A 16,010-nucleotide genomic window follows, 5' to 3' on the forward strand; every position below is an offset into this window, starting at 1 on the left:
GAATACACAGAGTCACTGTACCAAAAGAACTGACACTGAAAAATTTCAGGAAGTACCATATGAGAAAGAGACAAAGATAATGAAAGAAGAAGCGGAAGTTGTACTGAAGACATTGACCAAAAATAAGGTCCCAGGAATCGATGGGATACCAATTGACTTGTTTCAATTAACAAATGCAGTCTTGGATATGCTTACCAGTCTATGCCAGGAAATTTGGAGGACAGCTGCCTGGCCACCAGATTGGAAGAGGTCCCTATTTTTTTCCTATTCCCAAGAAAGGTGATCCAAAACCAACTCTGAGATATCATCTCACCACAGTCAGAACAGAAAAATTTAATAGAACAGCAAGCAACAAATGCTGGTGAGGTTGTGGAGAAACTGGAACCCTAATTCACTGTTGGTGAAAGTGTAAAATAGTGCAACCACTGTGGAAGGCAGTATGGCGCTTTCTCAAAAAGTTGCAAATAGAGATACCATTTGACCCAGCAAATCTACTACTGGGAATATAACCCAAAGAGACCATAACTGACATTGAAGTAGATATATGCACACCCATGTTTATTGTGGCTTTGTTCACAATAGCAAGGAGTTGGAAACAACCTAAGTGCCCATCAACAAACGAATGGACAGAGAAGCTGTGGTATACTATGCTACATTGAAAAACAAGGAACTCTGCAATATTATTCAAAATGGGTGACCCTGGAGGACATTATGCTGAATGATGTATCTCAGTCACAAAAGGACAAAGACTGCATGGTGTCACTGTTGTAAAACAGGACTGACCTCGGGGTTGAGGAGAGACTGAGAAAGATGGATTCAGTAATGTATACTGCATTGAAACAGGTAAGGGAGAAAACTGTTTAAAAGGGATATGTGATTAGGTACTTTTGTCATGACAGGAGTCCAGAGTGAGGGTGTATAGTGGAGTGGACTTAGGGGAGGATTTGTAAAACAATGAAAGAATTTTTCTTTTACTTTTCCAAGAGGGTAGTGTACTAAGGGGGAGGGTTGGGAGAGGAGAAAGGGGCAACAATGAATGAATGGAAACTCAAAAGTCTCTGTAAATTTTTGTTGAAATCAATAATAAATTTTAAAAAAGGTGATCCAGATGAGTATGGAAACTCTCAGACAATGTCATTAATATCACATGGAAGCAAAATACTGCTAAAGATAATTTAAAAACAGCTATAGCATTACATAGATGAGGAACTTTCAGAAGTTCAAGCAGCATTTAGAAAAGGCCGTGCCACCAGGTATATCATTGCTGGAATCAGATAGATCCTTGCTGAAGTAAAGAATATGAGAAGAATGACAATTTTTGCTTTATTGATTATGCAAAAGGGTTTGACTGCATGGATCATAACAAGCTATGGGTAACATTGAATAGAATGGAAATCCCAGAGCACTTAATTGTGCTCACGGAAAACCTCCACCTAGATTATGACACATGGTTTAAAATTAAGAAGGGAGTAATTAGGGTTTTATTCTCTCTCCATACCTATTAAATATGTATGCTGATCAAATTACTTGAAAAGTTGAAGTCGAAGAAGAATGTGGCATCAAGATTGAGAAGAGACTCATCAGTAACTCGTGTTATGCAGAAGATAATCTTGCTTGCTGATAGTGATGAAGACTTGAAGAATTTGTTGCAGAAGATAAAAAAAATACAGCTTTCAGTAGGGATTGTATCTTATCACCAAGGAAACAAAAATTTTACCACTAGACCAATAGGCAGCACTATGATAGATGGAGAAGAGATTGAGATTGTTAATAATTTCCATTTACTAGGTTCCACAATCCACACCCTTAATACCAGCAGCCAGAAAATTAAAAAAAATGATTTTTTTTAAAAAATCTGCTATCAGGGACTTCACCAGAGTGCTAAAGAGCCATTATGTCTGTCTAGAGACCAAGGTGTGCCCAATCCAGGCCACGGTCATCACAATTACTAGCTATGCATTAGAAAGCTGGACAATGAATGAAGATGATAGAAGAATTGATGTCTTTGAAGTATAGTGTTGGGGAAAAGTATTGAACATCCATGGACTGCCAAAAGAACAAATAAATATGCTTTGGAGAAAGTGAAGCTAGAGTGCTCTTTGGAGGCAAAGATGATAAAGCTTTGTCTCACATACTTCAGGCATGTTGCCAGGAGGGGATATTCCTTGAGGAGAGACATGGTGTTCAGTAAGGCACAGGGTCAGTGAAGGAGAGGAAGACCCTCAACCTTCCACTGATTGATTCAGTGACTGTTGCATTGGGATCTAGTGTGTCAGGAAGTGTGAGAATGGCACAGGGTAGGACAGGGTTCAGATCTGTCGTTCATAAGGTCAACATGGGTTATACTCAATTAGACAGCACCTAACAATAACTAATAACAATTTTCAAGTGGATATTGAATATTTTTCTCCAACACCACAGTTCAAAGGCATCAATTCTTCTGTCATGCTTATTCATTGTCCATCTCTCAGCAGCATGACAAGTGATTGAATAATGTATACGTTAGTCCTCAAAGTAACATCATCGTTCTTCAATAATGTGGAGATATCTCTGACTGCTGACTTTCCCAATGCAATATCCTTCTTGATAATAAGTGTATTGATTGTGGATCCAAGTAAGATGAAGTCATTGACAGTGTCATCCTTTTCTCCATTTATCATGATGTTGCTTATAGGTCGAGTGGTGAGGAATTTTTGTTTCTTTGATGTTGAGATGCAATCCATATTGAATATTCCATGACTGCCAAAAGAACAAAAAGATAGGTCTTGGAGAAGGTGCAGCCTGAGCGCTTCTTGTAATGAGAGATGATAAAACTTTTTCTCATATATTTTGAGCATGCTCGGAGATGGACATTATTCTTGGGAAGGTGGAAGGACAGTGAAAGAGAGGTAGATCTTCAACCAGGTCGATTGACACAGTAGCTGAAACTATGGGCTGAAGTGTCTCAGAGATTGTGAGGATGGCACAGGACAGGGCAGAACTCAAGTCTGTTGTTTATAGAATCACTATGAGCCATCCTAGACTTGACAGAAAATAACACAATAATTTTCAAATACATGTGAAGCCAATGAAAATACCATGGCTTAGGTCAGGCACACCTTAGTCTTTAAAGTGCCACCCTTGCTCTCTGGCACTCTAAAGAGTGTCTTGAAAGCAGAGGTCCCCAGTACAACATGTCTTTTGATTTCTTGACTGCTGTTACCACGGGTGTTGATTTTGGTTTCAAGTAAAATGAAATTGATTACAACTACAGTTATTAATTCATCTGTCAATGTTGCCTATTGGTTCAATTGTGAGGATTTTTGTTTTCTTGATGTTAAGATGTAAACGTGTTGAAGGCTGTGATCTTTGATCTTTTGCACTAAATTCTTCAAGTCGTCTTCACTCTCTGCAAGCAAGATACGCCGTTTGTAAAACATACACTGTTGATGAGGCTTTCTCCAATCCTGATCCCACATTCTTCTTCCTACAGTCCAGCTTCGTTAATTGTTGACAGATTTGAGATGGAGAAAGGACATAACCTTGGTGCACATCTTTCCGTATTTTAAGCCATGCAGTATCCCCTTGTTCTGTTTAAATGGCTGCTTCTTGGTCTACGTACAAATTTCAAATGAACACAATTATATGTTCTAGAATTCCCCTTCTTCTCAACGTTAGTCACAATTTATAATGATCCACACAGTTAAGTGACTTTGCATAGCCAAAAAAAAACACAACTAAGGATTTTTCTGGTATTTTCTGCTTTCAGTTTAGGGTCTGTCTGACATCAGCAATGATTCAGTTTGAGTATCTGGCAGTTAGCTGTCGTGTACTGTTCCAGGTGTTTTTAAAAAATCTTCAACCATTCATTTCTGAAATAAGGGGTCCTCAAACTCCCTATTAATGTTACAGCATTACTATGTGCAGTGCTAGAAGATAAGTCTCTCAGGGTAGAAGGTCTTCAAAATGCTTCCCTTTCAAGGTACAGTCTATCTTAATGACTCAGAGTAAAACTTCTACTTAATGAAGGACCTTCATTTGCTGGTTGGGCAAGACTCAAAATGGTGAGAAACAGGAAACTTCTTAAAGGTGAAGGTTGTCAAGTTGGAACTGACCAATAGCTGAAAACCTTTCTCCAGCAGGTTTTCAGAGACAATACACTGTACGGAAATTGACTGCCCTTTTTTCTTTCCTGAATCAGCTGGTGGAATTGAACTGAGTACTTTTGCATTGGTGGTGTAATTTCTTCCCACTAAGCTACCAGAACAGAAATTCTAAATTTAATTTCTAAAACAGAGAAATCACTATGCTAAGTAATCAAAGTTATAATATCAGGATTAATAATTTTTAATTAAAATGTTGCTAAGTAATATAAAAACAGTCATCTAAGTTGTCATCTTATAGCTTATCAATACTTTTTAATTAGGAGGTTTGTGAAGTGACACACAAAAACTTTTATGTTTAGTATTTTACAAATCACGTCTTTAGGAACAAGATTTTAAATGCATGTAACTTTCCCTGATACTGTAAATTATAGATTTACTTTGGAACAAGTTTAAAATAAAGGAGCTGTCTGATATCTCAAAGTTATAATTAAGAAACAAATTTTACAGAACTTTCTTCTACTACAGATTTTATGCTTTTTCTCAAAATTGAGAAGACAGTCACTAATCAACTGTAATCTCACTTGAGTTTTCTCCACTCTTGCTATAATTCCCACTTTAAGGCAGAGCTAACAAAAATGGCTGAGAGCAGCAATTCAGGAGCAGAATCTCAACCAAAGCCAAAAGGAAGTTTCGGGCCTTGTACCACTTTATGCTCCATTTTGCTTCGCTAAATGAACACTGTCTTGTCTGTCTCACCATCCACTAGAAAATAACCCCACACATTGAAAGATATATCTATCTGCTTATATAAAAATTGCACAGCATGTTTTTTATTTACACAAACATCCAAATATTATTAAAAAATGCATGACATTTTACAAAAGAATAATTTAATAGCGTGACAAATATTTAATTTACTTAACAATTATTTAGTAAAAACCCTCACCTCACCTCACTGCCATGGAGTCTGAAATGACTCATATAGCTTATCCTCCGTTGGGTTTCTAAGACTATGAATTGCATGGAGATTGCCCGTCTTTCTACGGACTAGGACATTAGAGGTTCGTTTAGTAAGAAATTTTTTCACTTTTCTTTCATCAGATTATTATTTTTTTAATAAAGAGACACTGCAGATATACCATATTATTCCCTCCCATATTTCCCTACATGAGGTATTTGTTTTTTTAATATATATTTTTTCATATTTAGACTTTCTAGCAAAAGCATTATATATTTTTCTCTTTTAAAAATGATTAATAATAATTATTGATCTTCTTATACTGTAGGAATGCTATAAATTCACTTTGGAAAATTTGGAAATCACAGGAAATAAAAGAACATAATATTACCAATAGTACTGATAAGAAGTACACATAGGAATTTTGTTGGTTTCCTTTGTCTCCTTTCAGGGTGGGAGAATAAATGTTTATTTATTTTGCACACTTTGAAAATATATACCATATAATTTGTGAAACTTCCCCCACATTATTAATTTAAATAAATACTTTCCTAATATGCATAGTATTGCATAGCTATATCAGATTTTACTTGATTGATAAAGAAAGCCAAATAAGATTATAAACTAACACAAGTTTTACAATTTTATTTGTGTTTGATTCCTCATCCTTTTCCCCTTAGATTTTCAGTTACAAAGAAGGAACCCCCTTTAAAACAGTCCTCTTATTTTAAAATATAAACTGTATTCTTGAATTTTCAATTTCTCATTTATCCCAGTAAATAGGTCATTCCTCTTTCCCTTAGTCCTACAGAATATTCTAAGCAATTGACTGTGTCTTCTTTGAATTTGGCCACAGCATTTCTCTTTAGATAAAAAGCAACTTCCCCAAACAATTAGACTGACAACAAAAGAAAGACGTTAAAAAATAGAAAAGAAAGGAACATCATTCAAAACTCACAGCTGAAGGTTTCAAAGGCAAAAATGTCAACATTCAAAATGTTTCTCTAAAGGGCCATGATTGGATCTCCTGGTTTCACAGTCCATTTCCTCCCTGCACCATATGTCCCATTTTCCTGCTTCTCATGACGTTTGCGCCTGTGGCTGAGCAAGGAAGGAGAAAGTGAATTTTCACATTGTACAGTGAGTTAGACTATTCACAATTTACCAATAATAAATGCTTGTTTGTTTTTGTTGTTATGTGCCGTCGAGTGCCTGCGATTCATAGCGACCCTATCTATATACAGCAGCTCTGAAGCCTGCCCTGTCCTGAGCCAGTCTCACTAATTCCAATACACCAACCCCTATTGCCCCAGTCACTGTATTAATCCATCTCATCCAAGGTCTCCCTTTCTTGCATTGTCCCTCCATCCTTCCAAGCATGATATCCTTCTCCAAGGACTAGTCTCTTGTGGCCACGTGACCAAAGTAATGCGATGGAGCTTCAAAATCCTGGATAAACTTTGTTTCACCCTCTCCAAGACACACCTATTTTCTTGGCAGCCCATGGTACTGGTATGTTCAAGACCTTTCTCCAGCACCACAGTTTGAAGGTATCAATTCTTCTGTCACACTTAGTCATTTTCTATCTTTCAGATGCATAGGAAGCAATTGCAAAGACCATGGCCTGGATTAGGCACACCTTAGTCTCTAGACCGGCATCATTGCTTCTCTGGAGAGGTCCGACAGCAGATTTTCCCAATGCATTCTCTTTTGATTTCCTGACTGCTTGAGCTAAGAGTGTTGACTGTGTTAGTCTATCAGTATCAGCATGCATATTATCACTTCTCTCTCACATATCACTTCACAGTCTGTTTTGATATATAATGGAAGACATTTTTTCAGCTCAATTGCTATCACACCTGCAGTTTTGAAACAGTATTTCTCTTATTAAATTTTGAAGTTTTTCGTTTTGGTGAATTATCAAATACATTTTTCTGAATGTGGGTAGGTATCAACATAGTAAATATATATTTTTTAGCAAAGATTGAACATATAAATGATATTAGCCAAAGCATGTATATTCTTCTTGTTCCTCTCTCTGAGAGTGTTTTTATTTCCAGGACAGTTTGCATCATGAGGCAGTTAGTAGTATTTCAGAAAGAGCAGCAGGATCCAAGACTGTACTGGGTTATACTATAACACTTTGAAGCAAATTCACTCCACATTATATTTGGAACTATAACCATATTTTATTTGTCTTGGAATGTGGCCATCAAAATGTTAGGTTGACTCAACCTGATTTGTTCACTTGAACTGGGAACATTCTTTTTTATTCAATGGATAATTTTTTGCATTTTTGAGTTTGAAAGTTCCATTTTAGAGAGCAAGAAGTTATTTAAATTTTTTACAGGACTCAACTAGTATGAATTCAGCTGTTGGAGTTTAGAACTTTTGTACAAGCTACAGTCATAATCATGACATTATTAGGCTTATTATTGCTAACACCTGGAAACACATTTCTAAGATTTGATCCTTGCCATTTGTTTCATCTATAATTTTCCTGCCTTTGAAACGTTATTCAACTGTAACTAATTAACCCACCTAGGGATATTATAGCTAATGTTAGATGGATCTTGGCAGAAAGCAGAGAATACCAGAGGAATGTATATCTGTACTTCATTGACTATGCAAAGGCTTTTGACTGTGTGGATCACAACAAGCTATGGCTGACTCTGAGAAGAATGGGGAAACCCAGAACATTTGATTGTGCTAATGCAAAACCTATACTTGGACCAAGAGGCAGTCGTCAGAACAGAGCAAGGAGACACTACATTATTTAAAATCAAGAAAGGGGTCCGTCAGGGATGAATTTTGTCTCCATACCTTTTCAATCTGTATGCAGAACAGATCATCCGAGACACTGGGCTGTATGAGGAAGAATGTGGCATCAGGATTGGTGGAAGAATCATCAACAACCTGCATTATGCAGATGACACAACACTGCTTGCTGAAACTGAGGAGGACCTGAAGCGCTTGCTGCAGAAAGTCAAGGACTACAGTCTTCAATATGGATTGAAGCTCAACATCAAGAAAACAAAGATTCTCACCACTGGGCCAATTGGCAGCATCAGTATGGATAGTGAAGAGATTGAGATGGTTAACAGTTTTAGTTTACTTGGTTCCACTGTCAACACTTTTGGTAACAGCAGCCAGGAAATCAGGAGACGAATTGCATTGGGAAAGTCAGCTGTGAGGGCTCTCTCAAGAGTACTGAAGAGCAACGACATCAGGCTGGAGACTAAGGTGCGCCTGATCCAGGCTATAGTCTTTGCAATTACGTGCTATGCATCGGAGAGCTGGACAGTGAATAGGGATGATAGAAAGAGGATTGATGCCTTTGAGCTGTTGTGCTGGAGAAGAGTGTTGAATATACCATGGTCTTCTAGGAGAATAAACATGTTTGTCCTGGAGAGGGTGAAGCCGGAACGCTCCTTGGAGTCAAGGATTCTAAATCTTCGTCTGAAATATTTGGGCATTTTGCAAGGAAGGACTGGTCCTTGGAGAGTGACATCATGTTTGGGAGAGTGGAGGGGCGGTGCAGGAGAGGAGGAACCTAGATGAGATGGATCTATCCTGTGAGTGGAGTGGTGGGAATGAGTGTGTTTGAGACAAGGTTGGCACAGAATAGAACGGCGTTTAAGACTCTTGTACATAGGGTCACTATGAGTCGCAAACGACTCGATGGCACATAACAACAACAAGGAGGAAGGTTAGTTAGCCTTGAGACCACATAGTTAGTGCTATATTAAAACATAACCCTTTTAGAAATGTACTAGAAGTAAAGGAGTTTGAGTGTTTCTATGTACCCAGGGCTGGAGGAATGACACTGGGGAGTAGGGACAATCAGCTGTCACGAACTACGTAATTGTTTCAAAAGATGAGATCTATTACCTTCAGAGTGTTCCTAAGAGGCAAGGATGGCGAAGATTCTCTTTACCTACTTAGCATGTTGTTACGAGGAGCTAATCCTAGGAAAGGGCCATCACACTTAGAAAGGTGGAGCGTGAGCGAACGAGAAACCTTGAATCAGATGGACTGACACAGTAACTGTGGCAATGGTTTCAAGAATGTCAAATACGATGAGGAGGGCACAAGGTAGGTCAGATCTGTTGATCATTTAGTTGTTGTGTGCTGTACTCAACTCAATAGTACCTAACAACAACTTTCTATTCTACTTTGTGAAAAAGAAAAAAAAAAGGATTCAAAGTTCACACCATGACACTTCAATATTTCACTCTGGTTTTTGCTCCAGCATCCAGCGTCCACAATTTCCCATAATCTTTTACTTTAGTGTAGTTCGTTTTATGAAACAAAATTGTTACAATCATTTAAAAACCTTATCTACGTACAGAAGATTTTAACTGTGCTGGGGAAGTTGTAAGTGACATGAGCTATTCCTTGGCTCCTTTTGAAAAATCTGCTTTAAAAATACCTGTGCTCTCTAACAATTACCAGTTATCAAAACCCTTTCCTAAGGTTTCAAAATACTTCTTTATATGGAAACTACAAATCCCATGAGGCAAAGCAGCAAACAGCCACACCCCCGGGCCCCTCCCTGCCCATCCCCCTTGAATCTAGTCAGCTAAATCTCAGGTTGAGGTATCCGGAAATATGCCTGAAAGAATCTCCTGCTCTTGCATGTCGGGGTGTAGCTGCGCTTTTGCTGGCTCCTTTAAATCAATGCGGCGAGTGAGGAAGGAGACAGGGCGACGCAGAGTGGGGTGGGACGAATCACGACCATCACCTGTTCCGCGAGGGGCATGCGCAGTGTGAGGGCGCGGGCGGGGAGGCGGGGCGCAGTGGGAGGGGCCGACGGCGCCTGGCTGGCACCGCTCAGATCTGCTTCTCCCCGGCTCCGGCCGCTGAGGTGGCGTCCGGGAGGCGTCTTTTGCAAAGGTTGCCTCAAGCTGCCCAACATGGAGGAGGCACCGGCCGAGGGCGTCACCTGCGAGAGGGACTAAGCCCTGCCTGGCTCTCTGGGCAGCGGTGCCGGGCCCCGAGCCCGGAGACGCGGCCGCTTGCACGCCCCGCGGTGGACCCCGGCGCGGGTTGCAGCTCGGGCCGTGGGCTTCCCGGCGGGAACGCAGCTCTGGGAGGGCGCTCGGCGGCCCCGCTCCTCCTTGAGCCATGGGCAACGAGGCGAGCTTGGAAGGGGAAGGGCTCCCCGAAGGGCTGGCAGCGGCGGCAGCAGCGGCCGGAGAAGGGGCTGGCGGGGCGGGGAGCCACTTGCACACCCTGATCCCAGCCGGCATGGAGACGGATCTGAGCCAGCTGAGCGAAGAGGAGAGGAGACAGATCGCTGCTGTCATGTCAAGGGCGCAGGGGCTGCCCAAGGGAAGAGTTCCCCCGGCCGCTGCGGAGCCGCCTTCCATGCACAGGCACGCACAGCATGATGCATATGTTCAGGCATATATGTACAGCTGCCCGTGCACATATGTGCCAAGCCATATGTGCCAGCACGGCGGTACATATATGTTGTTTCCGTTCATTTTATTCTCGCTAATGGAGTGCCAGTTGAAAGCGATCATAAATAAGCCTTCTGAGGGGCAGAATAAAATTGATGCATTGTAGAGTTTCTGGTGGGATAGTTAAGGGTTGCATTCTTAGAACAGTGATTGTAGGTTGTGATTTCTGGCCTTTTGGAACCTTTTGCCTCTAGGTTGCTGTGGAGAGACGCCCTCCAGCGTTTTACTAATCTGGAAGTCTTCCATTAATACACCACGGATGTGCTGGGAAATGGATAGAGCTGGGTGTTTACCTGTCTCTGTTTAAACCTCTGTGGACACTGGAGGTCTTTTGCTCTGTGACTGATCTGTCATTTTTGCTATAACACTCCCTTTCATATCCTTAGAGGTGATTTTCCCTTCACCCCTACATACCCCCCCACCCACCCAGAGAACAAGAAGGTGTTTAGGTAGATGATACAGAATGAATATACTTTTTATGGTGACTGAGAGCCACTGAAATATGTTGTGACTTTAAACAGATGGTTGGGTCACAGCATAGCAGGTGCTGGACATGTATTTCTGAATTAGCATATGCTATTTTTTAAACTACTGCTGTTTTATGTGTGCAGTGACTTTCAGGTTCTAGAATAATATGACAATTTTTACTACCTAGAGTGAGTTGTTAGTATCTTGTTTTTAAGACAAAAAACAATTTGTGCACCCAATTAAGAGAGCTAATCTATAATTTTAATCTTTTAATATCCCTCTCTAGATCTTAATTTTCCTTCATTCCTATAAATTAGTTGCTTTCTAATTAGTATAGTAAGAAGTTATAATCGTACAATCATACTACCTGCCCGACCAGCCTTTATTATTGTAAACAAACCCTTTAACGTGCAACCTCTCCAGAGAGCAGTTCTCTGTCCATGGTCCTGAAGCCACTCTCGCATTATGACAATTTAAGGGTAAATTATTTTTCCTTAGAAGTTTTAGAAATTGGAGAGGCAAAAATAAATCGATGTACATTTGTTCTACTTGATTACATTGTAACATCACTTAAGTATATGCAAATAATTTTTCAAATTATTCTATGGAATTTAGTATTCTTAGGAGAATTATACACAATTTCATTGAGTGACAATATTTTCACCGTAAATCTTAAATGTTTAAAATATATCAGAGAAATAACACTACACAATTTTAAAAGAAAACTATCAGTAATACTATATATTAGTCACTTTATGTTGAATTTATTTTTAAACTAACAATATTTGAGATGGTTTCTACCATATAAAACCTTTCTTATCCTTTAATAGCCCAGTTTAGGATATACACAGTAATTTCTCTTTTTGATTAAATCTTGGTCAAGAAAAAAAATCACAATTTTTATTCACCAAACTTTATAATAACAAGGTATAATTCTCTTTTTGGTCATTGAAAAATGTTGCCACTACTTAACGATTCCCCGCCCCCCCCCCCTTTAAAAGGCACATGCAACAGGTATAGCATGCTGGTTACAAATACCAAGCAAGAGTGAGCTTCCATAAGTAAATTTCTAAAATTTTCTGTTCAGAAGGTGATTGAAAAATTTTATTTTAATCTGTTTGTTTTATGTAGTATTTGTACTTTCAAGCTTTTTAGTCTATAATTATTAAGGTAGAATTATTATTGTTAGGTAATCTTTGTCCTAAAATTCAAATAAGTCTATGATTTTTGTAGCTTGCTTGTATTTTACTCAAGGATTTCTATAAAATACATGCAACTTTTATAAAATTACTAAGGTTATGTGTGAAGGCCAAGACCCCAAAACTATTGATTTATGTAAATGAAAAAACATATATAGTAAAGTTATATGAAGTTTTGAGAGAGTTTTGTTGTAAGTTGACACTGAATTGATTCTGGATCTTAGGGATTCCATGTGATAGAGTAGAACTGCATAGAAGACTTTCTATGCCTGTAGTCTTTAAGTAAGCACATCACAAATCTTTCTGCCACAGAGTGGCTGGGCAGACTCAAACCACCAATCTTTCATTTACCACCTAAGTGTTCAACCATTGTACCACCAGGGCTCCTGTTAAGAGGTTAAGTGAGTGAAATGGTTATGGTGGAATTTCCTTTATTATTAAGAAATAAGAATTGCATTGAAACCTAAGATTTTAACTTTAGTGGGCATGCAACTTGCATGTGCCTATCATTAATTCTGTTTCAGTTTCCTTGCCTATAAATAAGGCAAGTGATACCTATCTTAAGAAGTCATTAAAAATAGAAAGGGCTATTTTTTTTCCCGATTTGAAGGATCCTTGAAAGTATAAAGAATGATAACATTAAAATCAATAATGAAAGACTGTCATACAAACAGATTTTATATCAGCTAATTTACTGGAAGGATATCTTTTTATGCATTTATATTCTTTTGTATATGGAGAAGTCAGTTCGATGCAGTAGAAAACCCTATTCCTCCCCTCATTCTTGGCCAGGAATCAGGATACAGATTTCTCCAGCTGACTAGTTTTATGACCTTGACTTGGTCTTTCATCTTTCATTTTCCCAGTATCCTCTTATGTGTACAATGAAATAGATATTCCAAAATTTGCTTATATTTCTTACATTGTAAAATTTTATGTGACTCAGCACTGTCAAGTTCAGTGTCATTGCCTGTTGTGCTAGTTTCTTAAAGGTGTTTTAGCATTTTAGTTGCTTCAGCATTCTTCAGTTGCATATACTTCTCACAGTTGCATATGTTTATAGCTGTAATTTTTTCCCTACTAAAATGAGAGAAAAATTCAGATTTGTGGATGAAAACAATAAAATTAAAAGGAAGGTAGTAAGAAATAGAAATACTAGTTATAATGGAGAAGTAGAAGACAAATTGGATATGATATGTTTCTAGAATTTTTTTTTTTATTTACTGTAGTCCTAGGGAAAATACAGTTATACACTTTTTGTTCTCATTCTGTATACACCTGCATTCATGTCCTGTGAGAGATGTTTAGCTCTACAACTGTTCTGCTCGGGAGCCTATTTTAAAGAATTCTCACTGATACAGTTATTTCCTTTAACAGTCCTTTGAGCCACCCTTACTGGGTATAAACTTGTGTAACTCGTTTGCTTCCCAAAGCTGCAGGTCAGATTCAAGTTCTAAAAGAAAATGTAAAATGTATCCATATGAATCTCAGAGTACCAATAAAGTGTCTGAAGCAAAAAGAATTCCACAGACATTCAAGTAAAACAAACTTGTTCATTCCTTTATTTACCAGTCATTAATGCACATATATTAGTAGCCAGGCAGGATTCTGATGATGGAAAAATGATTGAAACAAATTTTCTGTTTAGGAGATTATAGTATAGTACCTAAGATTCACCAGTTTTTCATTTTAACAGAACAACTCTTACACCAAACAGCTAATTCACTAAAGACCATACTTAGCCTGGATTTCTTTCCTCCCCCCTTCCATACCATTTAATGCTGATATCTTCTCACTGATTTTCTTTCTTTTCTCAATTCCAAAGTCTTCATGATTTACTTCTAGTTTCATATTTGTAGCAACTAAAACTAAATTTTAATTTGAGTGTCTTTATACTTGTCATTTTATGCCAGAGGTAATTCAATAATGTAACATTTATGACATGCATGGAATTATAGTTTCTATTGCAAAAAATCTTACATTCAGTTTTAGTGTTTATTGTTTGCACAAGTATTTGGTCATAATTAAGATAATTTTTGCTGATAGAATAAGTGAAATGATTTCACAGAAGTGATTAAAATAAGTTTGATAGTACTTCAAAGAAAGACACTGTGGTGAAATAAAATAGAAATTGTTTCTACTATAAGGATGACTTTTTTTTATTCTGTTCAAAGGAATGAACCCATTCAGTGAAATGCTTAAGTACTAATATATTAAATTACACCTATAAAGTAGTACCTGAGCACGGGTCTTCAAAAGATGAGATGCTATATATTAATTGACTGTACAGAATTTCTAGAATAATCTGAATAATACATACCTTTTGAAAAGAATTTAAGTAAAATATTTTTACTCTGCCCATTTATGGAATGGTATAAAGAAACATTCACAATGAATTTTCTGGAAATGGAAATGTACAATAATACACTTAAAATATTAGAACATTTGGAATTTTTTGGTACCTTGTTTGAATAAAAACTTTGGAGACTTAAAGGAGCTCTGGTGGCCTAGTGGCAAGAATCTGCCCTGCAATCCCAGAGGTGCATGCTTCGAATCTACCAGATCCTCTTCTGGAGAAGGAGGGACAATCTCCTCCAGTACCAGTCAGATCAGATTTGATGGTACACACACACACAAAATAATAAATATTTTTTAAAAATTAAAAGCAAAACCATTTTGGAGACTTGATTGGATGTAAATTTTTAATTATTTTTTTTCTGGCATGAAATTATCAGGCCAAAGAATTTTGACTTACTGACTTTTTTTATACAGAATCATTTTGTTCACAGATTGCCATTTGTAGATTATGCTCCTCATTCCTGAGCCTTTGCAATTTAGAAGTAATACTTTCCAGTTTTTTTTCTATTCCTTATGTCTTATGCCTTGATTTATACTCAAAATTTCTATGACAAAACTTAATTCATACTGTTTCTACTTGAAAGTTCATCGTCTGACCATGAAAAGCAAATTGGAATATTTACAACTTTCTTTTGATCTATATTTCGGTTGTCACTGATACTTTGCTTCTTTTTGTTAAATAAAAATATTAATCTCTCCCAGATATGAAAAAGCTACAGGTAAAATACTTATGAGGTTCTCCTTAATTCTAATATACCATGTTATTTTTAATTGCAAATTAATCAGTTAAAGAATGGATTCTTTTAAAAGTCAGTGTATACAAGATGACCTCTAACAGCAACAAAGTATGTGTAATACCTATTTTAATTACCCATAGTCATTTAAAAGTAATCATGTGTCCAAAACTATTTTTAAAATTATATTTTGTGTATGATTTAATGTAAATCAGTGACTTAAGATAAGTCCCATATTAATTTTAAATTATATTAATGTGATTAATAGTGCTGTGATAATGTTAGCACAAAATAATGACCCAGGCATCAAGTAAAGTGATCGTTATGTCTGTGCTTCATTTGAGTCAAGTATATAGTACTTTCTGAAAATGAGTGAACAGTTTAGATCATTGCTATTTACATTTATCTCAAATATTGCTGTTATTTGGTAATCTAACTTTCTTTGAACTTGTGATACAAAAGATGCATGCTGGACATAACATACCTTACTTTATTGGTTTTATACATTAAGTTTAAGATTCTGCTTATTGTAAATATAAATCAGTTTTGCTCTATGTATTTTTCTAATTGGGTAACTTACTTTCTCTCCACTTAAGTAGCAAGTTTTGTTGGTTGTTTTTGTGTGTGTGTGTTTGTTGTTATTGTTGTTGTTTTGTTTTCCATAGCTTCTTACTAGAAATTTTTGTCTAAGTGAAGAAAAATAACTGAAGCAATATAGTTTATCTGATAGAATTTAGTATGGT

General features: G+C 37.4%; 1 protein-coding gene across 1 annotated transcript in view; it reads left to right on the forward strand.

The window, feature by feature from the left end:
* Positions 1-10,170: 10,170 nt before the first annotated feature.
* PCLO (piccolo presynaptic cytomatrix protein) overlaps positions 10,171-16,010 on the forward strand; it is a 445,980-nt gene continuing 440,140 nt past the window's right edge. The window contains exon 1 of the mRNA XM_006896143.1: positions 10,171-10,421. Coding sequence (XP_006896205.1) covers positions 10,171-10,421 — 251 coding nt within the window. The remainder of the gene's footprint in view (positions 10,422-16,010) is intronic.

Source organism: Elephantulus edwardii, unplaced genomic scaffold (assembly GCF_000299155.1).
Source record: "Elephantulus edwardii isolate Elephantulus edwardi_28Jun2011 unplaced genomic scaffold, EleEdw1.0 scaffold00183, whole genome shotgun sequence".
Taxonomy (NCBI): Eukaryota; Metazoa; Chordata; class Mammalia; order Macroscelidea; family Macroscelididae; genus Elephantulus; species Elephantulus edwardii.